This window comes from Nelumbo lutea, chromosome 8, assembly GCF_056320005.1.
Source record: "Nelumbo lutea isolate HS-2025 chromosome 8, American lotus-T2T, whole genome shotgun sequence".
Taxonomy (NCBI): Eukaryota; Viridiplantae; Streptophyta; class Magnoliopsida; order Proteales; family Nelumbonaceae; genus Nelumbo; species Nelumbo lutea.
In genome coordinates this window covers 24,564,799-24,592,409 of record NC_142691.1, presented here as the reverse complement: position 1 = coordinate 24,592,409, position 27,611 = coordinate 24,564,799, and the positions used below count along the sequence as shown (strand labels likewise).

The 27,611-nt window shown below is 37.5% G+C and overlaps 2 protein-coding genes across 7 annotated transcripts; one reads left to right on the top strand and one right to left on the bottom strand.

The window, feature by feature from the left end:
* Positions 1 to 656: 656 nt before the first annotated feature.
* Positions 657 to 8,923, top strand: LOC148843422 (putative leucine-rich repeat receptor-like serine/threonine-protein kinase At2g24130). Of its 4 annotated transcripts, none has more exons than XM_088958537.1 (3): positions 657 to 3,711; positions 4,310 to 4,646; positions 8,612 to 8,923. In XM_088958537.1, the coding sequence occupies exons 1-3, from the start codon at positions 1,170 to 1,172 to the stop codon at positions 8,631 to 8,633; spliced, it is 2,901 nt and encodes a 966-aa protein (XP_088814663.1). In that variant the 5' UTR covers positions 657 to 1,169; the 3' UTR covers positions 8,634 to 8,923. The 4 variants fall into 4 exon arrangements, with proteins under 4 accessions (XP_088814663.1, XP_088814665.1, XP_088814664.1 ...); XM_088958539.1 differs by lacking the exon at positions 8,612 to 8,923 and having other exon boundaries at positions 657 to 2,718; positions 3,160 to 3,711; positions 4,310 to 5,246; XM_088958538.1 differs by lacking the exon at positions 4,310 to 4,646.
* Positions 3,045 to 26,933, bottom strand: LOC148843421 (zein-binding protein (Protein of unknown function, DUF593)). Of its 3 annotated transcripts, XM_088958540.1 has the most exons (4): positions 26,139 to 26,933; positions 24,264 to 25,675; positions 3,682 to 3,805; positions 3,045 to 3,569 (listed from the first exon to the last, which is right to left on the bottom strand). In XM_088958540.1, exons 2-3 carry the CDS (start codon positions 25,587 to 25,589, stop codon positions 3,725 to 3,727), a joined length of 1,407 nt encoding a protein of 468 aa, XP_088814666.1. In that variant the 5' UTR covers positions 25,590 to 25,675; positions 26,139 to 26,933; the 3' UTR covers positions 3,045 to 3,569; positions 3,682 to 3,724. The 3 variants fall into 3 exon arrangements, with proteins under 3 accessions (XP_088814666.1, XP_088814667.1, XP_088814668.1); XM_088958541.1 differs by lacking the exons at positions 3,045 to 3,569; positions 3,682 to 3,805 and adding an exon at positions 23,723 to 24,140; XM_088958542.1 differs by lacking the exons at positions 3,045 to 3,569; positions 3,682 to 3,805 and adding an exon at positions 23,723 to 24,140 and having other exon boundaries at positions 25,958 to 26,147.
* Positions 26,934 to 27,611: the final 678 nt, after the last annotated feature.

The window sequence follows — 27,611 nt, the reverse complement described above, 5'->3', positions numbered from 1 at the left end:
CAAAAAAACGAAGAGAAAGAGACGGAGAGAGAGAGAGAATGGCATGCTTTCACTTTTAGAACTAAAATATATACTTTGAATTTGACTAGCATTAGGGAGCCATGGAACCAGGAAAAAGAGCACTTAGTTTATAGTGTTCTAGGGTGCACTAAGACATCAAGTTATTCAAATGATAAAATATTTTGAATCTGTCAAGTCTTTGTCTTAGTTTACTACTCTGAAAACCCACATTTTTTCCAATATGGGGTTTTTATAAATTTAAGGTTCTTATAAACATTCCATAACAACTCTTATATTAACCAATAGAAAAGCAGAAAAGACTACAAAAGTAAACTACCTGTAAGAGGTCTCGTCAATATATCATATTACTGAATAAAATAATTCAAAATCTTCTCTTTTTCACCTTTTCGGTTTTAATTCTTAAATAGAGAAGTGGAGATAATCTAGTTCTCCACTTAGTGCCAGAAGCAAGAAACAAACCAAGATATAATTGCTGCCTAGCGTGACCTACCCATATAACCACTGGAGTATTCTACTTCAGCAGACGGATTACTAAAAGATAGTTTACATATAATGAGTCATCAGTTAATATGGTATTATGAAGTTGGAACCCCCCTCCCCTGCGCCCAATGCACATACACGTGAAGGTAAAAAAGAACAGGTAATTACAGTAAAAATGGACCAAAACGATTCACCAGTGCCAATAGTTTCAATCAGTGATCTTAGATGATCATGGATTCTGCATACATAGGCCAAACAAAAAGGAAAAAAAGATTCTGAGAAACAGAATAATTGTAAAGTGACGTCTCTTATTCTCTTCATCTTTGAATTTTTTTTCCAAATACAGAGATAGGAGGAGATGGGTGGGAATAATGTTAAACACAATGGACATGTTGGGCACCCACTTCACAGGTGTTGCTAACAGATGAGTAGAACTTATTAGCTTTATGTCCCACTAGTCCAATTGCCCATGGCACCAGTAGATTTCTAATGTTTAATCATCAACTTCAGAGATATCTCTTTTTCATTTGTCTGTTTCTTAATCCTCATTCTCTCTTTTCTTCTCGTCTACCTTTTGTTCTTTAATAAACATGTAAGTTTTGCACTTCTTCAACCTTTGGTCATTGTACTTAGAGACTTCCATTACTCATAGTAAGGCAATCATCAGAATGGATCTTTGGACCATGGTCAGTGCCATTCTACTCCTTACATTTCCATTTACTGTTGGTTCTCTTCAAGATCACCCGAAAAAACTTGGAATTAACATAGACCGATCAGGACTCTTGGCATTTAAGCAAGGCATATTGTTTGATCCTCAGAAGGCCCTTGATAATTGGAGAGAGACAATTGATGTTTGCCGATGGAAAGGAGTGTCTTGCAGTTCGAATGGAGAAAGAGTAACTGGCCTTTATCTCAAAAGTAGATATCTCCAAGGAACAATATCACCATTTCTATCAAATCTCTCATCCCTTCTGCAGCTTGATCTCTCAGAAAATTTGCTTCGAGGACCAATTCCTTCTGAGTTTGGAGCTCTAGCTAGCCTAGAGGCACTAAGTTTACGTGCAAATCAACTTCAACATCAAGTTCCAGAGAATTTTGGCTTGCTTAAACACTTTCGGTTCATTGACCTGAGCAAGAACCAACTAGAAGGCCGGATTCCAGCCTCCCTTTTCTACAACTGCACTGAGCTAGAGTACGTGGACCTCTCTGATAACTTGTTCATTGGTTTCATCCCTTCACAGATAGGAAATCATCTTCCTTATCTTGAAACTTTCCGACTTTATCTGAACCAATTGAGTGGGATAATTCCCACTTCTCTCTCAAACTCATCCTATATGGTTGAGCTTGATCTCGAATACAACTTTCTCACTGGTAGATTGCCAACAGAGATCGTGAAGAAAATGCCTCTATTGGAGATATTATATCTGTCAGGTAACCTTCTAGAGAGTGATGATGATAATACAAACCTGAGCCCTTTCTTTGCTGCCATTTCAAATTTGACCCATCTAAGGGAGCTTGAAATGGCAGGAAACAACCTTGGAGGTGAACTTTCATCAATAAATTGCTTGCTTTTCACCAATCTCTCAGAGCTTCATCTCGAAGATAATCTAATATATGGTTCAATTCCACCAAGTATAGCTGGCCTCTCTAAACTAACCTTGTTAAATTTATCCAGCAATCTTCTGAATGGAACCATTCCCTCTGAGTTAGGTCTTCTCCCCAAGTTAGAAAGATTGATTTTATCTAATAATTCGCTAAGTGGTCAAATTCCAGATCTTCTTGGTGAACTCAGTCACCTGGGCCTCTTAGATTTGTCAAGAAACAAACTGTCTGGACCAATTCCAGCCTCACTAGTAAATCTTACTCAGCTTAGGATACTAATCCTCTATGAAAACCTTCTATCAGGAGCCATACCAGCAAACACTGGAGGGTGTATAAATCTACAGATCCTTGACTTGTCACATAACAAGTTAACTGGAACCATACCATCAGATATTGCAGGATTAAGTGATATGGGAATATACTTCAACCTTTCTAACAATTTCCTTAATGGAGAACTTCCAATGGAGATTGGAAAAATGGACAAGGTTCGAGCCATTGATCTGTCATCAAACAATTTCAGCGGTGCAATTCCTACTACTCTGGCAAGCTGTGGTGCTGTTGAAGTGATCAACTTTTCTCACAATTCTCTTCAAGGTCGGATTCCTCCATCCTTGGGTAATCTTCTAAACCTCCAGTCCTTGGATATCTCACACAATCTACTTTCTGGTGAGATTCCAGGTGAAATGAGTAAATCCAGCAGTTTAGTCCAACTAAATCTCTCATTCAATAACTTCAATGGTTCAATCCCAAATGGAGGTCTCTTTAATTATTTAACATTTGAATCATTAAAGGGCAATCCAAATCTCTGTTGGTCATTAGCAGAAATTCACTGCCAGTCTGGGAATAGATCTGCACTACATTCTCACAAATTCCTGATTATGGTTGCCAGCTGCCTCTCTGCAACAGTTTTTGTTCTTACGCTTGCTTGTGGGTTATTAGGATACAAATTTAAAAAAAAAATCGAATTTAGAAGGATTGGTGTTTCAAGTAAGTCTTTTATTGCATTAAGATCTAGCCACTCAAGAATCACTTATAGAGAACTAATTGACGCAACAGGAGGGTTTGAGCAAAACAGATTGATTGGGTCTGGTAGCTTTGGACATGTTTACAGAGGGGTTCTAAGAGATAAAACTGTGGTTGCCATCAAGGTTTTACAGCTGCAAACTGGAAATTCCACCAAGAGCTTTGACCGAGAATGTCAGGTTCTGAAACAAATTCGGCACCGAAACCTGATGAGGATTATTACAGCCTGCAGTCTCCCAGAGTTTAAGGCATTGGTTCTACCTTTCATGGCCAATGGAAGCCTAGAGAGCCATCTTTACCCACAGACAAAGAGCTTTTGTTCTTCTTTGAGCTTGATTACACGAGTGAATATCTGCAGTGACATAGCTGAGGGGCTTGCTTACTTGCACCACCATTCTCCAGTTAAGTTCATCCATTGTGACTTGAAGCCTAGTAACATCCTCCTAAACAATGAAATGAATGCACTTGTATCAGATTTTGGCATTGCAAGGTTGATTATGAGAGTTGGTGAGGCAAATGTAACAAGAAACACCAATAGTTCAACAGCCAACTTACTATGCGGCTCAATTGGATACATTGCTCCAGGTACCATTCTCTTTCAACTATAGAACCTTTTTATATAGAACCTCAATTGAACTTGATTTTTGTACAGGCCTTCAGAAAATATGATGATGTGTAGCTTTATGCATATAAGACATTATTAGTAATTCAATTAATCTGAATGAAAAAAAAATGATTGGGAGGTTTTGTTTTAGAAAACAAAATCATTCATGTTAGAGCACACCCCCTAACTTGTTGGATGTTAGCTCAATTTTCATATGGTTTTTGCATATATTTAAATTTGAAGCAACTCAATTGGGTTGAGGATGATTAGATGACATTTCAAACCCAACTAAAATACCAGAACATTTAGACTTGGCAAAACTCAAATTAAGCATCAACTGAAGTTAGTATTCTCAATCTCATAAAATTATGCTGGGCGAGGTTAGTTGTACTTTTCCCCAATCCATGCTCAACCTGTCTAGAAAACAACCCAAAGTTTTCTTGGCATATATATATATATATATACACACACACACACACACACACATATATTATACATATACATGTACAACTTTCAAAATTCAGGGAACTTTCCCTATCTTGATTTAAGAATTCTTTTGCACATTTTATGTCACTCCAGAATATGGACTGGGAAAAAATGCATCCACAAAGGGTGATGTCTACAGCTTTGGAATCCTTGTGATGGAAATTGTGACCAGAAAGAGACCTACGGATAACATGTTCAATGAGGATATGAGCTTGCCAATGTGGGTGAAGAGACATTGTCATGGACATTTGGATAAAATTATCGATCCATCTCTTCTAAAAGATGTAAGGATTCAGAGTCCTAAAATTAGAAACATTTGGGAAATTGCAATCATTGAGTTAATTGAACTAGGCCTTCAATGCACTCAAGAGGCTCCTTCAACCAGGCCCACTATGATTGATGCTGCCGATGACCTTGGTCGACTGAAAAGGTATCTCTCTGGTGACACAACCTCAACTTTTGCATCCTCATTGGGAACATCATCTTCTACTATCACAGGACAAAATAAATAAAACCCCGAAATGTCTAAATTTTACATGATAATTAGAAAGAAATAAAATTACTCAAAAGGGCTCAGAAGGTTTGTTTAATAAGAACTGCTCAAAGTCCTGCTCATATCTCATGTAAAAGTGGAAGACTTTTCAATTTGTTTTGAAGAAAAATCCTGGTTGAAGCTCTATTCCACCTTTAAAATATGCTGGATATAACAGAATGCCAACCAAAATAATGCAGCACTATAAAGACTGTCATAACCAAGGAAACAAGTTTTGCAGTTTACATCGCAACCAAATCTTTCCAAGATTAAGAACAGAGTCAGAAATTCTTTAGGTCCCTATGACACATGTAGCTGTTAAGACTTCACCTGCTAAAGATATTTAGTCCAGATATTTGGAACCAAGGATGCAGCTATGGACTGTCATTGCCTCACGTTGAGAGATCATGTTATCTAATAAAGGATGTCATTATGTATTGTGCAAGGGTAACTCCTTGAAATATAAAAGAGGTTATCTAACAAAAAGGTTTTCTGTTACCTTTGGAGTGTTTACCTCTCTCTTTTTCTTCTCCTGAATTGTGTTTTAGTTTCTATCTGTGCATGTGCATGCGTGTGTGTGTGAGAGAGAGAGAGAGAAAGAAAGACAAAAAACCAATATATTTCTATAAATCTTTACCATCATTATTTTCTTAAGTAAATATAATCAAATTGCTAGATGAGTTTTTATTCTTTCTTATGATTAGGTAAGAGGGATGTGACTGCCAAAGTTCACAACAAAAAAAGTCTTTAGCAGCATTACTTCTCGGTACTATACATCAAATTATATGCCACTATAGATTTATAGCAATGTATTCGCAGCATATCATTTTGCACCATTGAGAACTGTGTCGATACAAGCTATAGCGGTATATAATAAAATACCACTATTGACAACTCAATAACGGTGTTTATTTAGTCAAAAGTGGTATATCTATATGCCACTATAAACATAGACAAACAATATGTATGTCTTTTGTGGCAATTAGAAATGCCACCATAGATATAACAATATAGCAGCAATAAGTAAATGACGCTATTGAGTTACAATTATAGAGATATTGTGGCGATTATATGCACCACTACAGCTCGCTCCGCTTGCTCACCTCCGACAAGACCCCCCCCCTTTCAACTAATGTTATGCATCTTTACTCTTAATATAAGAGTTTTTTATTAAAAATAAAGAAAAAATGAGATCCCCCCTTCCTCTTCATCCTCCTCCTAACCCCCTCCTTGTGTTCAAGAGGCTTACGCCTCTTGCATTATGAACTGCGCCTCACGCCTCTAGGTAGTTGAAAGCCTCGCGTCATGCCTCCGCGTTTTAAAACATTGGTGATACCTATAGCGGCATTTATATGCAATATTACAACTATAAAAAACGCTGGTGTGGGCCCCACTGCAGTGGGCCCCACTGTGATCGTAGGACAGCATGTGTAGTTATTTGTTTCAGTTATAGTAGTGTCAGTTTGAGTCAGTTTGTTAATTCAGTTGTTATTTATTTCAGCTTTTATTTACTTTATTTATTATGTAAGTACTAAGGGCAGATGTGTCCTTTCCATTATGTACTAAACATAACCTATAAATAATAAGAAAGTGGCGGCAGCGGATCTGTTAGAATCTGTCCCTCCTTTCAACCACTTGTGTTCTCCTGTTTCTCTTCTATTCTCTCTCCTTTCTCTCATTTTTCTTCTGTTTTGTAAACCTAAAACCTATCAGGATTCAAGACTGATTACAGTCTTGATCTTCTACTTGGTATCAGAGCCTATCTAGGGCTTCTCATGTGTGTCTAGTCCAGCCGACCACATGAGAACTAGCTAGGGCTGGAAGTTTTGAAGAAGTATTCGGTGGCTAAATCTTGGAGATTACCAAGAGAGGTTCGCAACAGTTGAAGACTTGCCACGGCTTGTAGAGAGTTAGTAATCAGGAAGAAGCAGCGAAGGTTGGGTTCAGGTAACCCTAGAAGACAGTAAACCGAAGTACATATGTAAGTTTTTTTTTTTTTTATTGAGTTTCAGAGACTGCAATCAGTTGAGATAGGTTGGACCTATCTAGGAGGGGCCGAACTGTGTTCAAGTTAGTTTCTAGGGTTTGACTTGCCGAACTATGTTTAAGTTTGTTTCTAGGGTTTGACTATTGGGTCGAAACCCCCCCCTCTCAGAGGTGACTATTTTTTAGGGTTTCATATTGCCCTACGACAAGTCCCACTTGTGCGGATTGCTTGGAGAGTGCAGTTGAGCACTTATTTCAGACCTACAATTGAAACCCTAATTTTGCTCTCGCAGTAGTGGGCCCCACAGTAGTGATTTCAGAAAATAGCATCTCAGATTGACAGGCTGCCTGGTACTATACATGCCGATTGATTTCATATCAGATTTGAGTTGATTCCTTGCATATACTGTGATAGGCGGCTGGTTTCAGATCAGATTACAAATCAAAGCAGATTTGTGTTGGTTTCGGATCAAATTTCAGACCTACTTGTTTGACTCTGTTTTCTGGTATAGTGGCTCTAACAGTTTGTAGCCACTAAATCTTGATCAAAGATGGAGTTTAAGGGTCAGGGAGAAAGTAGTTTTGGAAACCACAGTTATGGTAGTGTATCTGAAACCGGGTTTCAGATTACAACTATGAAATTTGATGGGTCAAATTATTTGGAATGGGCTCAATCAGCCATGATGGCCATTGGAGGAAGGGGAAAACTGGGTTACATCTTGGGAGATGTGAAAAAACCTTCCAAGGAGGATCCAACATACACCAAGTGGGTTCAATAGAACTATTTGGTTATGGCATGGCTGTGTAATTCTATGCAGCCACATATCAACCGAAATTACTTGTGGGCAAAGACAACCAAAGAAATATGGGATGTTGTGAAAGAAACATATTCCCAACCCCTTAATGTTGCCAGAGCCTATGAACTGAAGTGTGAGGTGAACAGCCTTAAACAAGGAGAGAAGCCAGTTTCTGTCTACTCCTCAACCTTGAAATCCTTGTGGCATGAGATTGACCATCTAGAGACCCTTGAGTGGGAGTACCAAAGATGCACAGACTCACAGAAAGCAAGTCGAGACGAATAGGGTATTTGAGTTTCTGGCTGGTTTGAATTCAGATTATGACATTGTGCGACAACAGATATTGACAACAGATATTGACAAGAGATGGTCGAGACGAATAGGAAAGTCATGATGCAGCCTCAGTCCTCTTTCCCAGCCTTGACAGCTATTAAACCTAAGCCAGGGGGTGACTCAGAAAGGGACCGGGAGAAGGAAGATAAACGGGATCTGGTATGTGAACATTGCAAAAAACCCAAGCACACAAAAGATACTTGTTGGAAGCTACATCCTCACTTGGTCCCAGCAAAACTAAGAAATAAGAAGGGATGCTCATGTGGTCGTGAACACTGATTCAGCATCCTCATTAGGCACATCCCTAGAGACTTTAGCTGCTGTTCGGGCTGCCCTCATACAGTTGGAAAAGGAAGTTGGAGTTCAGCTCATCCATCTCAGTCGCCATCAGCTCCTGCCACATCTGCATTTGCACATTCAGGTACTCAAGCCTCAGATTACCATGCTTCAGCTCCAGGTAATACTAACCACTGTTGGGTAATAGATTCAGGTGCATCTGACCATATGACTAGCTTGCCATCTTTGTTCACTTCTTATCACTTGTCCTCTGACCGAGATAGAGTATCCATTGCTGATGGCTCTCTTGTTCCCGTTTCGGCCAAGGGGGACATCAAATTATCGGATACTATCTCTTTATCTTCTGTCTTGCATGTTCCTAAGCTTGATACTAACCTGCTTTCAATTAGTAGTATTACCAAACACATGAACTGTTCAATAACATTTTTCCCTGACCGATGTGTTTTTTAGGATTTGGAGACGAGGAAGGTGATTGGGACTGGTCGTGAGACGAACGGGATCTATCTACTTGGAGAGAGTTCTTGTCGGGAGGAGTCAGTGGATAAGAAGTCTTTTGTTTCCCAGTCCGTGAGTTCGGTTATGCTTTGGCATAACCGATTAGGTCATTTATCTTTTTAAGTCTTTGAAGAGTCTGTTTCCTGCTTTATTTGAGTCTGTTGAGTTATCAAAGTTGAGGTGTGAAAGTTGTGAATTTGCCAAACATTGTAGAACATCTTATTCTTTAAGTAATAAAAGGAGTAATTCCTCTTTTGATATTGTGCATACTGATGTTTGGGGGCCATATCATATCTCTTCTATGGGTGGGTACAGATATTTTCTACTGTTTGTTGATGACCATACCCATTTTTCTTGCGTCTATCTTATGCGTTCTCGGAATGAGGTTCCTGCTCTGACCCAAAACTTCCATCAGATGGTTCTCACTCAGTTTGGGACCAAAATCAAAGTCCTTAGATCTGATAATGCAAAGGAATACTTTGCTCAGCCATTGACCGCCTACCTTCTTAGCCATGGAGTTATTCACCAGAACACTTGCCCTTATACACCACAGCAGAACGGCGTTGCCGAAAGGAAGAATAGGCATATCTTGGAGGTGGCTAAAAGCATTATGTTTACCTCCAATGTACATATTCGCTTCTGGGGTGATGCTATCCTCACGGCAGTTTATCTCATTAATCGAGTTCCTTCCCGAGTTCTTGATATGAGAACCCCCTTTTCCCTTCTATACCGAGACGAGGAGTTGTTCATTGTTCCCCTTAAAACCTTTGGTTGTACCTGTTTCGTTCAGCTTCTCGGGCCTCATTATTCCAAGTTTGAACCTAAGGCCTCCAAATGCATTTTCCTTGGTTATGCACAAACTCAAAAGGGTTATTGCTACTATGATCCGGTTTCAGGGAATCGGTTTGTCTCCATGGATGTCACCTTCTTTGAGGAGACACCCTATTATCCTAGGGTTTCTCCTCAGGGGGAGAGCAGTGAGAGTGGGGCTGTTTTGAGTTTCTTTCCTCAGGGGGAGAGCAGTGAGAGTGGAAGTGGGGCTGGTAGAAGTGGGGTTGTTCCTTTACCTATTCCACTGGATAATGAAGGTTGTAGTGGTGAGGGTGGTCAGAGGGAGCCAGAGTTGAGAGTCTATCACAGGCGATGCAGGCAGGTTGATCCTAGTCATCGGTAATCCTGGCCAGCTCTAGTTCCTTCTACGGCTCAGATCCAGAGCCTACTGAGATACCTCTCACTGTTGCCACTTCCCCTCTTTTGGATGACCTTGATCTCCCTATTGCCATTCGCAAAGGGAAACGACATTGCACCACTTCTACGGCTCACAGCATCTCACAGTTCTTATCCTATGATCGTCTGTCTCCATCTTACCGGTCCTATCTCACTTCCATTGCCGATGTCCCTATTCCAAGAACAGTGCAAGAAGACTTATCAGTTTCAGAATGGAAAGATGCAATGCAAGTCGAAATGGATTCCCTGTTGAAGAATAATACTTGGGCACTAGTTGACCCACCAAAAGGAAAGAAACCGATGGGATGCAGATGGGTGTTCACTATGAAGCATAATGTTGATGGCTCTATTGAAAGGTACAAAACCTGGCTGGTTGCAAAGGGGTTCACTCAGACTTATGGTATAGACTACTTGGAGACCTTTGCCCCAGTAGCCAAGATGACCACCATCCGAGTTCCGTTATCCCTTGCAGCAAATCATTCTTGGTCCCTATTTCAGATGGATGTTAAAAATGCCTTTTTGAATGGAGACTTACAGGAAGAGGTTTACATGCAGTTGCCTCCTGGATTCTATGATACAGAGACAAGTAAGAAGGTTTGCCGACTGAACAAGGCATTGTATGGTTTGAAGCAGTCACCTAGAGCCTGATTTGATAGGTTCAAATTAGCCCTTGAAAAGTTTGGTTATGTACAAGCCCAGTCAAATCATACACTCTTCATCAAGAGGGTAGAGTCCTCTCTGACACTATTTGCAGTATATGTTGATGATATTGTGGTGATAGGAAATGACAGTCATGAGATTGAGTCCCTCAAACAGCTCCTTCATCAAGAGTTTGAGGTGAAAGATCTTGGTGCACTACAGTACTTTTTGGGTATTGAGGTTGCTAGATCCAAGCAAGGGATTTTTATCTCTCAGAGAAAATATGTTCTAGATGTGTTGGTAGAAACTGGAAAGTTGGATGTTAAGCCGGCTGATACACCCATCGAACAAAATCACAAGATTAGTGCAGAGGGCGGGGAGCCTCTTGAAGACAAAGTTATGTTCCAACGATTGGTTGGAAATCTCCTATATCTCTGCCTCACTCGGCCGGATATCAGCTATGCAGTTAGTGTTGTTAGCCAGTACATGCACTTCCATAGATCTTCTCATCTTCTTGCGGCAGAGAAAATATTAGCATACTTGAAGAGATGCCTGGGTAGAGGTATACTGCTCAAGAACAATAATCACATGAGGGTGGAAGTCTATACAGATGCCGATTGGGCTAGGAGTGTTGATGACAAAAGGTCTACCTCTGGATATTGTGCCCTTGTGAGAGGTAACATTGTCTCTTGGAGGAGTAAGAAGCAGAGTGTTGTTTCCCACTCCAGTGCTGAAGCGGAATACAGGTCAATGGCTAATGGAGTGGCTGAAATCTTATGGCTAAGGTCACTACTTGAAGAGTTGGGTATTGACTATGAAAAGCCCTTGATGTTGTATTGTGATAATCAGGTAGCTATTAATATAGCCCACAACCAAATGCAGCATGACAAAACTAAACATATCGAAGTTGATCGACATTTTGTGCGACAAAGGGTCACATCACAAGAAGTGTGTCTTCCGTACATCACATCTAATATGCAGCTCGCGGATATCCTCACCAAGGTTGTACCAAGGAAGAAGTTAGAGACAGACCTATCCAAGTTGGGAATGATAGATATCTACTCCCAACTTGAGGGGGAGTGTAGAGAACACTGATGTGGTCCCCACTGTGTTCGTAGGACAACATGTGTAGTTATTTGTTTCAATTATAGTAGTGTCAGTTTGAGTCAGTTTGTTAATTCAGTTGTTATTTATTTCAGCTTTTATTTACTTTATTTATTATGTAAGTACTAACGGCAGATGTGTCTTTTCCATTATGTACTAAACATAACCTATAAATAATAAGAAAGTGGCGGCAGCAGATCTATTAGAATCTGTCCCTCCTTTCAACCACTTGTGTTCTCCTGTTTCTCTTCTATTCTCTCTCCTCTCACTTTTCTTCTGTTTTGTAAACCTAAAACCTATTAGGATTCAAGACTGATTACAGTCTTGATCTTCTACTACAACCACTATAGATAACTAATTTTTAAATATTATGTTCAATATTACAGCCACAAAAACCTATGCTTTTTCATATCCCTTGTATATACATTTTAGTTGCACTTAAATCAAATTTGCAGACAAACTCTTATTAAAATTCAATATATCTGTACTATCTATAAAAGTGCAAATATGTGTCTTTGCTTCTAGAATTTTCATTGGACAACAAATGCCCCCCTCTAAAGTTTGAATTGGAAAACAACTAAAGGCAAAATTGTTATTTCACATCTCCATTTAGTGCTTATTTGATAAAAAGAAACAAAAGTACTTCTTTTGTTCAAAAATTGGAAAATAAGCTAGAGCAAAATTTTCATTTTACATTTTTCATTTAATGCTTTTCTATATTATTATGTGTGAATAATGGTGTGGAACTTTTATTTGACTAAATTACCCCATTTTTTTAAATTTGGTCATTTTCTAATTTTAAGGACAAAAAAGTAATTTGAAAAACCACTTTTCTCTTCATTCAAATCCCTCCCATTAAGTCTCATTTAAAGTATTAACTCCCACTGACATTCATTGAATCCTATTCTTGATTAGAATACCCCTGTTTTTTGAATTTGGTCCCTCTCTGAGGGCACAAAATATAATTTCAACTACTACATTTCTCCTCATCCAATTCCCTCTCATTAAGTCTTATCCTAGGATATTAACCCTGAAAACATGGTAATCACTGTCAATCAGTAATGAGGCAGCAACCACAAATAAAAAAAAAGAAAAAAAGATAAAGTAGAAAATGAAGAGGAAGAGAAAAAGACAGGAGAAGACTGAGAGAAGAGAACTAGGTCAAAACTGATTAGGGAATAGTTTAGAAGTCACTAACCCTCTAAACCAGTCGACCCACTACTTATATTAGTGTAAATAAAAGATGTTTACAAAAATACCCGTTTATGATAAATTCTGGATAGGATTTCCCTTAATAAAAGAAAGGAAATACTAAGCTACCCTACTACCCCAAACACAAGAAATTTGTTCCCCTCAACACTCCCCCTGAAGCTGGTGTGTATATATCATACATTCCTAGTTTGCTAGTAATGAAATCAATACAAGGTCGGTGTAAGGCTTTAGTCCACAAATGAGCCAGCTGGTATCCAATTTTCACGAAAGGGGTGTTGATATCACCACTTTGAACCTTCTCTATAACAAAATGGCAATCCACCTCTATATGCTTTGTCCTCTCATGAAAAATAGGATATGAGGCAATATAGATTGTTGCTTGATTATCACAATGTAAATGCATGGGTAGTTTAATAGGTATCCCAATTTCATGAAGAAGACTTTTAAGCCAAACCAACTCCCCAGCTGCTTGACTCATAGCCCTATACTCAACTTCAGCACTTGACTTCGTAACAACATTCCACCTAGAAAAGTACAATACCCTATCGTTGATCTCTTATCAGTCAATGACCTAGCCCAGTCTACATATGTGAAGCCTAATACAGTAATTGACCGTTATCTCTATAAACAATTCCCATACCAAGTGAACCCTTGAGATATCTTATGATTCTAAGCACTACTTCAAGGTGAGGAACACAGGGAGAACTCATGAACTGACTTACCACCCCAACAATAAAACAGATGTTTGGGCGAGTAATAGTCAAATAATTCAGCTTCCCAACCAGTCTCCTATACTGTCCAGGATCTTCAATCAGCTCCCCCTAATCTGATGCAAGTTTAGTATTTGGATCCATTGGTGTAGCCACAGGTTTACACCCCAACATACATGTCTCCTCAAGTAAATCCAAATGTATACTTGCATTGTGACAATGAAATTTCTGCGGTACATCTCATGACTTTTATTCCAAGGAAATATCACAGTTTACCTAGGTCTTTGGCATGAAATTTCTCCTACAAAAACAGTTTCAGCTTACTAATACCTTGTGAATCACTTCCTAAAATCACAATATCATCTACATAAACAGCAAGAATAATAATACCAATTTTAGAGGTCATGCAAAACACAGAATAGTCAGACTAACACCTAAGGAGACCAAATTCAACAACTATCTCACTGAATTTCCCAAACCAAGCATGAGGTGATTGTTTAAGGCCATTTCAACCTACAAGTTGTTCCTTGATACTCCCCCTGAGCAACAAACCCAAGTGGTTGTTCCATGTAAAATTCTTCCACCAGATCACCATGTAAGAAAGCACTTTTAGCATCCAACTGAAAGAGAGGCCAATGGTTAATAGCAACTAAAGAAATGATAACACGTACTAAAGTAATCTTAGCAACTAGAGAGAAGGTTTCATCAAAATCAACACCCATTAGGTTGGAATTTCACTGCATACACCCACCGACATCCAACAGGCTTCTTACTAGAAAGAAGGGGGAACTAAGTCCCAAATACCATTTTGATGTAGTGCTAGCATTTCTTGTTCCATAGCTGTCCTCCACCCAGGATCAAATAAGGCTTATTGCAAGGACTTAAGTAGAGGAACAATAGAAAGAAAGGTAACAAATGCATGGGCTGAAGTGGACAAGAACTTATAAGAAACAAAATTGAAAATAGGGTGTGAAGTACATAAATGTTTACCCTTCCGGAGAACAATGGGAACATCTAAATCCAAAGGTGGTTCAATAATGGAAGGACTCTCTATATGTGGTAGGGGGACCACCAAGACCTGTAGACGGAAAAGCAGGCAGTGTAAAAGCTTGAGCCAATGGCCTCTTCTTGTAAACCTATTAAATAGGTGGCCTGGGATATATAGATTGAAAAACCTATGGAGAAGAACTGTAAAGAGGAACATGAAAAGGAATATCACATATAGAAGAACAAGAACAATCATTGGAAGGAAAATATGGAGTTAATTCATGAAAAGTGACATTTGCACTAATAAAGTGACAACAAAGAGATGGATTGTAGCATTTATACCCTTTTTGAGTTTTAGAGTATCCCAAGAAAACACACTTAACTATACGGGAAGAGGTGGCCTGGGATATACAGATTGAGAAACCTGTGAAGAAGAATTACAAAGAGGAATACCACATATAGAAGAACGAGAAGTAAAGGAAGGACATAGGAACACAAAATTCTTTCATGCTATAGCCAATGGTAGGAGAAAGAAGAACTTTATCTCCAAGCTAGTGATTAATGATGTAACATTGACCCAACAGAATGAGATTGAAGGGTCTTTTGTGGACCATTTTAAATCCATCTGTAGAAGGCCTATGTCTAGTAGATTATAGATTGAAGGTTTGGAGTGGCCTAGACTCCCGACAGAATCGAGGGTGTGGTTGGAGAGAAGCTTTGAATTGGAAGAAATAAGGGTAGCCATATTTTCTATGAATAGATCTAAAGCACCTGGTCTTGATGGCTTTACGATGGCTTTTTATCACGATTGCTGAGAGGTACTTAAGGGGGATATTCAAAGAGTGTTTTCTGAATTCTTTGAAAGAGGGGTGATCAATCCAAGTCTAAACTCTACCTTCCTTGCTCTGATTCCAAAAAAGGGAGATGCCTATCACCCCAAAGAGTTCAAGCTCATTAGTTTGGTAGATAGCCTTTATAAAATCATTGCTAAGGTGCTATCTCGGAGGATTAGAAAGGTGCTACCCTTAATAATTTCCCCAAATCAGAGTGCCTTTGTGAAGAATAGACAAATTGTGGATCAAATCCTAATTGCAAATGAGATTGTGGAAGATTTCAAAAGAAGTGGAAGGAAAGAGTTAGTGTGCAAATTGGATCTTGAAAAGGCATATGACCTAGTGGATTGGTCATTCCTACTAGAAGTCTTAGAGTCTTTTGGATTTGGGAAGAAGTGGTGCAAGTGGGTGAAAGCATGTATTAGGACTTGCCACTATTCCATTTTAGTGAATGGTAGGGTGGTAGATCATTTCCCAACTACTAGGGGCATTAGGAAAGGAGACCCCCTTTCTCCTTTCCTCTTTACCCTAATTACTGAAGTCCTAGAAAAGCTCATTGAGAGGGCAGATTCTAGAAATTTGGTGAAAGGCTGGAGAGTAAGGAGGAATTGGGTTCCAGTAACACATCTATAGTTTGCTAATGACAATTCTTTTTTGTGGTGGAGATGAGGTAAGTAATCTATGTATTTGAACAGGTGACTAATCTTAAATTGAATTTAGATAAAAGTTATGTGATTAGCATTAATTTGAGCGAAAGTGAGGTGGAGGATAGAGCCTGAATTTTGGGTAGTGAGATTGCTCAATGGCCATTGATCTATTTGGGGCTACCACTAGGGGATAACCCAAGCAAGAAAAGTTTCTAGAACTCGGTGATTGATAGATTCACTAAAAGGTTAGCATCTGGGAAGAAAAATTATCTATCCATGGAAGGCAAGATAACTTTGATTAAGTCAACATTGGCCAATCTGCCAGTTTACTTTCTATTGGTGTTTAAAATGCCTAAGGGAGTATGTGGGATTTTGGAAAAGTTAATGAGAGATTTCTTATGGAAACTAGGAAAGGAGAAAAGGGATCATAGATTCAGGTGGGATATAGTTACCAAAACTAAAAGTGATGATGGGCTTACTTTAGGCAATTTGCAGAAAAAGAATGAAGCTCTATTGGGGAAATGGCTTTGGAGACTTACTTTGGAGAGGGATAAATTATGGGCTCAAGTTGTCTTAAGTATTCATGGGCAAGCAGCGGATGGCTGGGACTCGGGAGTATCAGCTAGGGCTACGAGAGTTTCTCCTTGGAAATCCATTCATGCCATACTTCCTTCTTTCCTTCCTCTAATCAGGTATGACCTGTGCTCTGGTAACCTCGTGAAATTTTGAGATCATGTTTGGGTGGGAAGCACTTCGTTGAAAGATCTATTCACATCTTTGTATTCTTTATCACATTTTAAAAATGAGCTAGTCTCCACTTTTTTTACCACTTCTAATTCAACTATTGACTAGAATTTGGGTTTTAAAAGGGCCCTTAAAGGCTTTGAACTGAACATTATATCTGACCTACTAAAAATCCTAGATGATGTGGATATTGACCCCTCTAGGAGGGATAGTAGGATTTGGGTCCCTTGTCCTTCGAGTGTTTCTCATGTTCCTCTTTCTTCAAAGAATTGGCTCATTCCCCACCTGTTTTTGGAGTCCCTTTTCCAATTTTGGAAATTTGGGGTAGACCAATTCCTCCCAAAATTAGTGCTTTTTGTTCGGAAGCTTTCCTTGAAAAGTGTAACACTTGCAACCTACTTCAAAGAAAAAGGCCTAATTGGTGTTTATCCCCACACTGGTGCATCCTTTGTAAGAAGAATGATGAGAATTGTTATCACTTACTGGTTTCCTGCCCATTTGTTTCAGAGAGCTGAAATATTGGTTGTTTTGGAAGGGTTAAAAAGAGCTCAAGAGTTAAATATCAAAAAGCTGATAGTGGAAGGTGATTCCAAGTTGGCTATAAACTGGCTAACGAAGGATGATTCTAGTTTGTGGAAGTTTCTAAATGAGAAGAAAGACATCTAACTCAAAACATGGAAGTCAAGTTTCAATGGACTAAGAGGTGTGCCAATTCCTTGGCAGATTCATTGGCCAAACAAGGGGTGGGAAGAGTCAATTTTTTCTGGGCAATTTTGTAATCTGAACTGTATTCTTGGGAGGGTTAAGTGTTTTTACACCTCCTTCTGTATCTTTCTTTATTAATATCTACTAATAAAAGCCTTTGTTATTTATCCAAAAAAATATATGGAGTTGATTCATGAAAAGTGACATCTACACTAATATAGTGACGACAAAGAGATGGATTGTAGCATTTATCCCCTTTTTGAATTTTGGAGTATCCCAAGAAAACACACTTAACTGCATGTGGTTCAAGCTTGTTTCACTAATGTTCAAAAAGATAAATAAAGGAAACACATCCAAATATGCGTGGAGGTAATGGAAACAAAGGAACATTAGGGAATAAAACAGAATGACAAACATGATTATGTAAAACTAATGAGGGCATCTAATTAATAAGATAACAAGTAGTAAGCATAGCATCACTCCAATAAGTTTTGGAAATATTCATATGAATGTGAAGTGCTCGAGTCACTTCTAATAAATGGCGGTTCTTCCATTCAGCAACACCATTTTATTTAGGTGTATTAACACAAGAAGTTTGACGTCAAATGCCATGTTCATTATAGAAATCAGTTAAGGGAGAAGACAAATATTCATTTGCATTATCAGATTGAACAACACAAATATTGAGGCCAAATTGAGTTTTTATTTCCATAAAGAATTATTTGAATAAAGAAAATAACTTTGATCTTTCCTTTAACAAAAATAACCAAGTAACTTGAAAGAAATCATCAACAAAAGTAACAAAGTACTTAAACCCCAAATAGGACACAATAGGACACAAACCCAAAACATTAGAATGAACTAAAAGGGTCTAGACACATGACTGATGGCACGAGGAGGAAAAGTAGCCCGATGATGCTTGCTAAGCTGACATGCATTGCACTCGAAGCTAATGTTAGCTAGTATTGAAGGAAACAAAACATGAAGACTCTGCAAGGAAGGATGGCTGAGTCAATAGTGTAGCTGGAAAGGTTACACATCAGAAGATGATGATTAAAGAGCAGTGTTCTCTAAGCCACCCCCTAGATAGTAGAGACCACCAGACTCATGTACTCCACCAATCTACTTCGTCTTGAGGTCCTAAAACACATAATAGGAAGGAAAAAAGGTGGCAGAGCAATTTAGTGCCCTGGTCAGTTTATTCACATACATAAGATCAAAGGAAATTAAGGAACATAAAGTACAGAAGATAAAGGAAGTTGTGAAGTTGTGAAGTTGGACTGATACTTGCAATTCCAGAAATTGGGGATGTGCATCCTTTGGGAACGATGGCATGTTGTGTAGAAGAAGGTAAAGAACAAAACTGGGTAAAAGCAGATGGAGTACTTGTCATGTGGTCGGTAGCTCCTGAGTCATTGACCCATGGAGATGTGGTAGAAAGAAGGCAAGTGGAGCTAGTACCTGATGTTTGAGCAAGAGTAGAAGTGGATGAAGATGTAGCTGCAATCAATCTATTATACTCTTCCTTTGAGATGGTCATAGTTTTCCCATCTAGCTGATTATTAGTAGCAATAGTCTGTAAAGATGTATTAGTCATTCCATCATGATAAATGGTTTGATTTTCATAACTCCTCGTTTTCTTCAACAAACAGAAATACTTGAGTGTATGGCCCTCATGATGGCAGTGTGAACAAAATAGAACTCCATACAAGTCTCTACAGTATGCAATGATGTAACCTTCTAACACACAGTGAGTGCAAAATCTAGTAGTTGTATTCCATCCACGACCACAACCACCTCTACCTCCAATATCACCTCTCCCACCATATGATCCAAATGGGCCACGTCCTCCCCATGTACACATCAACCACCACTTCCAGAAGTAACAAGGGCAGCACAATCGGATAAAGGAATAGATTCAGATAACCTAGCCCTTTGAAGTCTAGAGAACACAACTTCTAAATCAGGTAATTATGGACTCGTACTAATATATATTCAAGTTTAATGCCTGAGAGAAATTTAGTAAAACTTAACTCTTTCCTCTACTTTTCCATAATTGTAATATCACTAGTGACAGGCTAGTAAATGTTTAATTCTTCACAAATATTCACCATATCAGAATAATAATTTTCAAGAGACTTACCTCCCGGCTGTAAACTTATAAATGATTGAAACAACTGATATATCCGCGTGATATTATTGCTACCCGAATACATCCTCTTCACTTGATCCCAAATCTGTTTAGACGTATCCAGAAAAATAAGTGTGCTGATGATTTTGGTCTTTATGGAATTCCACAACCAAGTCTTAATTTGTGCATCTTGTTGTATCCACTTGAGCACTTGTGAGTTTTCCGTCCCTGGCTGTGAGAGAAACTTCTATAGATTTAGCCCAAGTAGCATAGTTTCCACTTCCATTCAACTTAATGGTGGTTAACATAAAGTTTGTAGGTATCATAACAGTTGCCTTAACTCCATTGTATCTTACTTAACTTCAATCAAAGTTACACACACTTCCAAAGGTTATTTTGACCTAACAAAACTGCTGAAAGAAAATAAGGGATGAAAATACCAACCTTATCACTCTCAATATAAAAAGACAGCACCTTTCACTTCACGATTTGAAATACTTGTCTTGGCATCACTATTCAATCAGCTCACAACTTGTACACATTCCAGATTCAGTTTTTCCATTGAAACGATGGATTCCCTCTTGGTTTGATTCCACTAGAGGGTCATGCACATCACCAGTCACTTTCCACAGCAGCTGTGATGGTATAGACCATCACAAATCACCCGGAAATCTATCTGGGTTCAACTCCAATCACTAACAATAGTTGCAGCACGCTTAGAAGAGAAAAAAAAAATCAACCAATTAGGGAGGAAAGAAGAAAAAAAACCCTAATCACTTCACCTGCTCTGATACCATGAAAAACATGGTAATCACTGTCAATCAGTAATGAGGCAGCAACCAGAAATAAAAGAAAAGATAAAAAGGAGAAAGTATAGAATGAAGAGGAAGAGAAAGAGAACGGAGAAGACTGAAAGAAGACAACTGCGTCAAAACTGAATAGAGAAATAGTCTAGAAGTCCTCAGCCCACTACTTATATTAGTGTAAATAAAATGTGCTTACAAAAATACCCCTGTTTATGATAAATTTTGGACAGGATTGCCCTTACTAAAAGAATGGAAATACTAAACTATCCTACTGCTCCAAATACTATTCCCCTCAATAAACTCTCATTCTTTTATTGAATCCTATATTTAAGATATTACTTTCATAAAATAAAAACAAATAAATTCTATCAATTAGATCTATATCCAATACTTTTAATACTATAAAATAAATGACTTTTAAAATTTACGCAAAAATGGAACTGTTTTTCCATTGTGGTGGCAAGTAAACATTTCAATTATCCAAGTCAAGTGATTTTTAAAATTTACGCAAAAATGGAACTGTTTTTCCATCGTGGTGACAAGTAAACATTTCAATTATCCAAGTCAAGTGGGCTAGTCCATGACATCATAATTAAATAAAAACTTTTAAAATATAGAAAATTTGGGCACATCTCTAGTGTTATATATATAGATATAGATATTAATCGCATTAAAGAAAAAGTTTGATAAATAATAATTATTCTTATTGATTTTGGAATAAAATATAAATTTAAAACCAATACAACCCTTGATATCATAATTAAAATGGAATGATATAAAAATACAAAAGCATTATGTAATAATACAAAAAAAAATGTAAACAAGATTTAGGCACCTATCTAATATTTTATATTAATTATATTAAAGAAAAATAAGTGTGATAAATAAATAAAAATTAAAATAAGTGTCATATGTGTCAAACATTGATTTCATAAATAAATAATAAAATTTAAAAAAAATAAAAATACAAAAAATGAAAAAGATAGAAACTCTATAGAAAGCATTTGGACATATCACTAATATTTTAAATTAATCATATTAAAAGTTAGACACTATAAATAAGAATTGTTTTTAATTTTTTATTGATGATATAAATAAAATACAAAATTCAAAATTAACCCAAAAGGGAAATCGTTTCCTGTTTTGGTGGTAGATCAATTTAGTATTTTGGGTAAAATGTGTCAACTTGTGAAGTTATAATTAAATAATAAAATTTTAAAAATATAAAAACACAAAAATATACAATAAAATATATATATATATATATATATATATATATATATTATGTAGAAAACATTTGGGAAAATTGTAGAGAATTTTGTGAATTAATTGTTCTGATACATATAAAACCGAAAAAAGCACATCAAGTATTTCTTGAGTTATAAAGCTGGTCATAGGGTTAGTTTGGTCTTTTTGCTTTTATTTCTTTGTTGTTTCTTGTGTTAGACATTGGGTCTTTTGTCTCAAGGGTAATAATGTAATTATATCACTAATATAATAAAAACAAGGCTTTACATACTAGAAAAACACATTGTACTAGAAGATGAATCAAACAATATGTAGAGAGGTTGTGTGAATCAAGATGAAATATTAGATACTATACCTCTAACCTTGCTTAAAACACACATTTAGTCTTGAACTAGATCATCCATTTTCCATTTTGGGGAACTGACCTAACCTAAGAACTAAAACCAATTAAGCCTTACTCAAATGAGTTTCAACCAGATTACATCAGATGAGAGGGTTGACACATGCTAATTAGATTAACAATTCTTTCAAATAAGTTAGAGTAGCTTATTGACTGATCTCCTAAAGTTATCACAATGGGGCTATCATCCTGCCAAAACATAAAACACAACAGATTAGTAACAGAGACACCAAAATCTGTCATTAAAATGACCACACAAGAGGAAACCTGCAGGTGCTCACTTACCAAACCCTGCAAATAATCCCATTACTTTTGTTTTCTTAAATTCAAAAAAGTGAAGATCTATGGTGATAGAAACGTCTTGCCCATCTTAACAAAACAAATTTTTTTAATAGAAAAATATAGTCTGCATTGGATAGAACTCTTTGGCCAACAGGTATTAACCAATAAATCCATGGATTCATCTCAAGTAATAAGATGGTACCCTTGTTATCAGTACTTTCAAGTTTTCAAAAATGAATGTTACAGCAAGAAATGTCATGCTTTCAACTTTGAAAAGATCAGCCATCTTAACATAGAGTAATCAACCAAGAAATAACAACTAAACAGTGTAAAGCATAACAATGAATCAAATTTTATAACAGGAGGATAGAGAGAGTTTGAAGTACTGTGACACAACGCACATCAGAAATGGCATTAGAATGTGCAACCCAATCGCAAACTCTAGCTTCATATGAAACCAATCTAAAAGTAATGGTGCACTTCAAATGTTTCAAGGAATGAAAATGAAAGTAAGATACGAGTAACTAAAGAGATAGATGAGGCTAGGAAATCAAGATAGCAATATATCTGCATTTTCTCGACAAGAGGTTAAAGACAGAAGCTTTTGACATGTCATAAATGCTAACATACCCACCATCCTCATCAGAAACACCAAGAAAATGAGAATTCTTGCCTGACAGCAAAACCAACAAAGTGACAATTCAAATAAGACTTTACTTCTTCAAACAGAATTCCTTGAAAACAAGCTCGATTTACCCACCTTACAGAATGAAATAACCATTAGAGGATTCACTATGCCATTGTGCTCGATGGATAAAACCTGGGAACCAAAGCTGCTGGGATCTGACCCCAAATAGCCGAGGTGTCGGTGTTTCCAAACTGCATGGACTAAGGGCGAATGAAAATTGGTAAAAAAAGAATAAAGATGGCAAAAAAGAAAAAAAAAATGGAACTGGTGAAGCACCTATATATCCATTGAGCTCTCTCATTTTGAGAGACGGATACCTGAGATTTATAGGTGACACCTGAATTCCAAAGATGAAAAATGAGCCAAAGAAGCCCTAGATTTTTCAATCACCAATTCCAGGAGAAAGGAGAAAGAGTTTCAGTGGGGAAGTTCACTGGAGAGAAAGAAAAGAGAAATTGTGGCATTTCTAGTAGCAGTTCTCAACAACTGCTGCTAGAAAATGCCTATATTGTGGCGTTATGTGAAACCCCTCTATAAAAAAATGCCACCAAAGGCATATTTTCTTGTAGTGGGTGAAAACTAAGAAAATATTTCCTTTGTGAGGTTGAGAGAGTAATATGCATATCAAAGCATCTTGAAAGCCAAAGAAGTTTCCGTATGAGCTAAGTAATAGGATGTAGATGCCAAATGAAGAAAGCAGTTCTTGCATACAATTCCATGAAAAGACACTTGACATATAATATGGTTTTTCAAGTACATTAAAGTATTCTTGCATAGTATACATTTTGTGTCACAAAAAATAAATAAATAAATCCCAACCATAGTCGTTTCCATTAGTTCATGCCACTTCTTGAAAGCCAAAGATGTTCTTTCCCAACTTTTTGTAATTTCTAGTACTCTGTTGAAATAAACATACAGCAGCACTTCTGGAACTGATGTTGCATGAAGCTCAGTTGATCTTTCTTGAGGCAGTAACATTTGAAACAGTTGCACCAAATCCAAATAAACCATATTACAAAATCATTGTATCAAACTGATATCCTACAAAGTATTAAACAATTAACTCATGCTAATCGTCCAGTACAAACAGTGCAAACTCTACACATCCATGTTTGGAAAATCTGCAAACATCCATAGAAAAAGTCCTTTCAAGAACACATAAATAAGTAGAAAATCAAGTTAACCTGGTAGAAACTATCATGGAATCAAAATAATGGTGTTGAAACATAACCAATAAGACATACCTCAGTGACAGAACATACTGGAGATTCATCAAGTGGAGGCAACTGCCTATTCCTTCGGTCAGAGTTTACCACATTGATCTTTTCATGAATCTCCTTTAACATATTCAGTTCCTCTTCCCTTCGATTAGAGGCTTCTTGCTTAATACTTCTATCATTCAAAAGTAACTCTAATCGTTTACTAAGCTGCCAAACCTCAGATTGCAATAGAGTAATATCAACAGGAGGAGCCACAGAAAGGGAGTCATGTTTAACCTCATTTGTTTGTTTAAAAAGCATGCTCTCATGCTTTGCATAGGGCAGAACATTCTTTGCACACTTGGCTTTGTCTTCTAAATAGCAATCTGAAGTTCCCTGTGGGACTGAATCTGCCTTTCCAAGCCTGGTCTCACCATAGTGGATGAATGTTTGCCATTCTTCTTTCTTTGATCCAGAGTGTTTGTAATTTTCATGACTTTGTGGGACTTCAAATATATCATGGACACTTTTTGTGAAAGATGTACTTCTAATATTTTTTGTCTCCAAGCATGGAACATCAGATGCATCAAGCTCAAATATATTCTTGGGACTTCCAACCTGAGAACTTGAAAGTGAGAGTGTACTTCCAACATTCAACTTAACCTCCATGGATTTTAGTGGATCACTTCCTATACCAATGTCTTTATTATGAGGTAAGTCAACTTGTTTATCCAACCATTCGATTTGTTTCCAGTATGAATCATGGTCTGCAACAGCAGATTCTTCAGACACCTTATGCATCTCATTGTCCAGAATATCAGACTCAAAATCCAGTTTATCAATTGTCCTTGGAATCAATTCTTGAAGCAAAAGTGCAGACCCATCTTCTCCTACAATACCCTTCTTAGAACATGAATCTTTATGTTGAGCTGCAGGGAGAGAATTGTTCTTTTTTACAGATTGATGAACACCAATATCCTTGAAATAGGCTTCATTTCTACGCACAAACTGATTATTCAGCTGCCCAATATATGAATCATTTAGACCCACACTCTGTAGTTTGTTCTTGTAAGCCTGAACTTGGAACTCAAGTGAAGCAATCTCCATTTCTTTCTGAAATATGAGCTCCTCAAAAATAGCCAGAGATTCCTCAGCATGGTTAATCTTTTCCTCTGCCATTCTCTTGTATTGACTTGCTTCCATCTTTTCAGCTGCCTTTTCTCCTTGTAGACGCAATATCATGGATAAAGCTTCAGTAGCAGCTGTGGCTGAGGCTTCTCTTTCCTCCTCCAATTCTGTAGTCAGTTTATGAAGAAGCTGTTGTTGGGTAAGAAGCGCTTCTTTGAGAGCTATACTCTCAGTTTCGGCCATTCCCAACGAAACTCACGATGAGAAGTAACCAAACTTAAACTGCACTTGATGAAGAATAATATTTCCCAATCTGTATGCAAACCCAACTGAGAAATAGCAACATGCATTACCAATATCAGAAGTTTGAAAACACAAAAATCTTATGGAAAGATTAATAAAAACCAAATTACAACATCTCATGGTGCCCAAAGCAGAGGGAAGAAATTGGAAAAGCAAAACAAGGACAAAAACCATAGAAATCAGAAAAGGTACTACCCTACCATCTGTTCTTCCTAATTAAAAATAGCACTAAATGATTTTCTTGATAGGTGCCAAGAAGTAGAATTTTAAAAACAATAATCAATAATACTGAAAACCAGGTGGATTACATCTCAAGGTGCCAAAAGAAAATTCTGAATCTGAAAGTCCATCACCAGCCATGAGCCATCCTAATCAAGATAGTATTGTGCATATCTCCTCGGTAGGTGCTAAGGTGTAAAATTAAAAATCTTCAATCACCATAAAACGAAGGGAGACAAGGAAGAACAAGAACCCAAGAAGTCGGTTTACCTTATAGATGCGGAGATACCCAGAGAAGGACCCAAATGAGAAGAAATACACTGTGAACAGCTACGAGCCTCTCTCTCTCTCTCTCTCTCTCTCTCTCTCTCTCTCTCTCTCTCTCTCTCTCTCTCTCTCTCTCTCTCTCTCTCTCTCTCAAAAACAGCTTCAACTCACAAAATCAAAGCGTATATAACCTTCAATGTCAAGCGTCAACTTCACTCCGAAGCCTCCCCCAGCCAACAATTAGATACTTGGGCGTAATCAACAAAGCCGAGACAGCATAACAAAAAGAAACCCTTAAAGTCTCTTGAGAAAAAGACTCTTAACGGTCAACATTATTACAAGAAAATAAAAGAGGAAACAGAAAGAGAAAGTAAACCCAGTAGAATACAAATGCATCAGTTTACATAAAGATTGCTCACTTTCCTTTCTTGTCTTTCAGGAGGGTTCCGATCAAGAAGAAAACAAAACCAAAGAAACCAACAAAAAACCACGTAGGTTTCTCACTTCCAATAACAGGGAACGAAGCTTCTTAGAATGGGAATTCTACCTGGATAAAACAAACCCACAATTATAATAATTAATATTTCTTTATTAAACCCTAGAATTGATCTGAGAAGTGTCGGATGCAGAATGCATCCATATCTTAAGCAAGATAACGGATTCTTTTCTGTTCAATAATAATAATTAAAGCACACCCATGATCCCATGGGCGTTGCTTCTTTTTCATTTCCTTCTACCCGTTATCCCACTTTTCTTTATTGAATCTTCAATTTTTTTTTCAAAAAGTCGTTATTAAGAAGCACAACGGCTAATCTTCGCTTTTGATAAATCTGGCGTTTTCTATTAAATAAAAAGAGAGAAATTTTAGGTTGACTCCCTCTTCCTTTTTTTTTGATGAGTTTGACTCCCTCTTCCTTCCACCTATACCATTACAATTTATTTTATTCTTTTTTATATCCTTCTCTCAATAAGCATGTTATTTGCCACGTGGCTAGTATCAGTAGCTAAAATCTATTCACCATGAAAAAAAGGTGAAAATATGGAGAAGGGTACTTTTGTATCTTAATACAATCGGTTCTTTTTCTCGGATAATGTTGTGGGGGCCATTTTTAACCGACCATTCCGACCAGACCTCATAAATGGCGCCACGTGGCAAAGGGAGAATTGGGGAAAGGAAGCATCATTAGTGTCGGCTTATTAATCAATAAATAAACCCCAAGGTTGTTCCCCAGTCATTAAGGTGTTGAAAACAGAATAAATAACTTGTTTTAGTGGTCTTCTGCTTTTAGCCTTTTACTTCCATCACATGATGTATCCACATCTGGAATCTTGGACTTCGTTGCTTATGAAGACATCAGATAGAGAGATCCATATCCGAACTCAGTGATTCAAGCAAATGATCTCAACCATCCAAGTAGTGGGACCTACACTATTGATCCTCTATTCTCTTTTGTTCAAATGAGCAATGAGATATGT

Coding starts and splice junctions, on each gene's coding strand:
- LOC148843422 (XM_088958536.1), top strand. CDS start 1,170: ATGGATCTTTGGACCATGGTCAGTGCCATTCTACTCCTTACATTTCCA. Junction 3,712..4,309: donor AATTGGATACATTGCTCCAG/GTACCATTCTCT, acceptor ATGTCACTCCAG/AATATGGACTGGGAAAAAAT.
- LOC148843421 (XM_088958540.1), bottom strand. CDS start 25,589: ATGGCCGAAACTGAGAGTATAGCTCTCAAAGAAGCGCTTCTTACCCAA. Junction 3,806..24,263: donor CAGTATGTTCTGTCACTGAG/GTATGTCTTATT, acceptor ATATGCATAAAG/CTACACATCATCATATTTTC.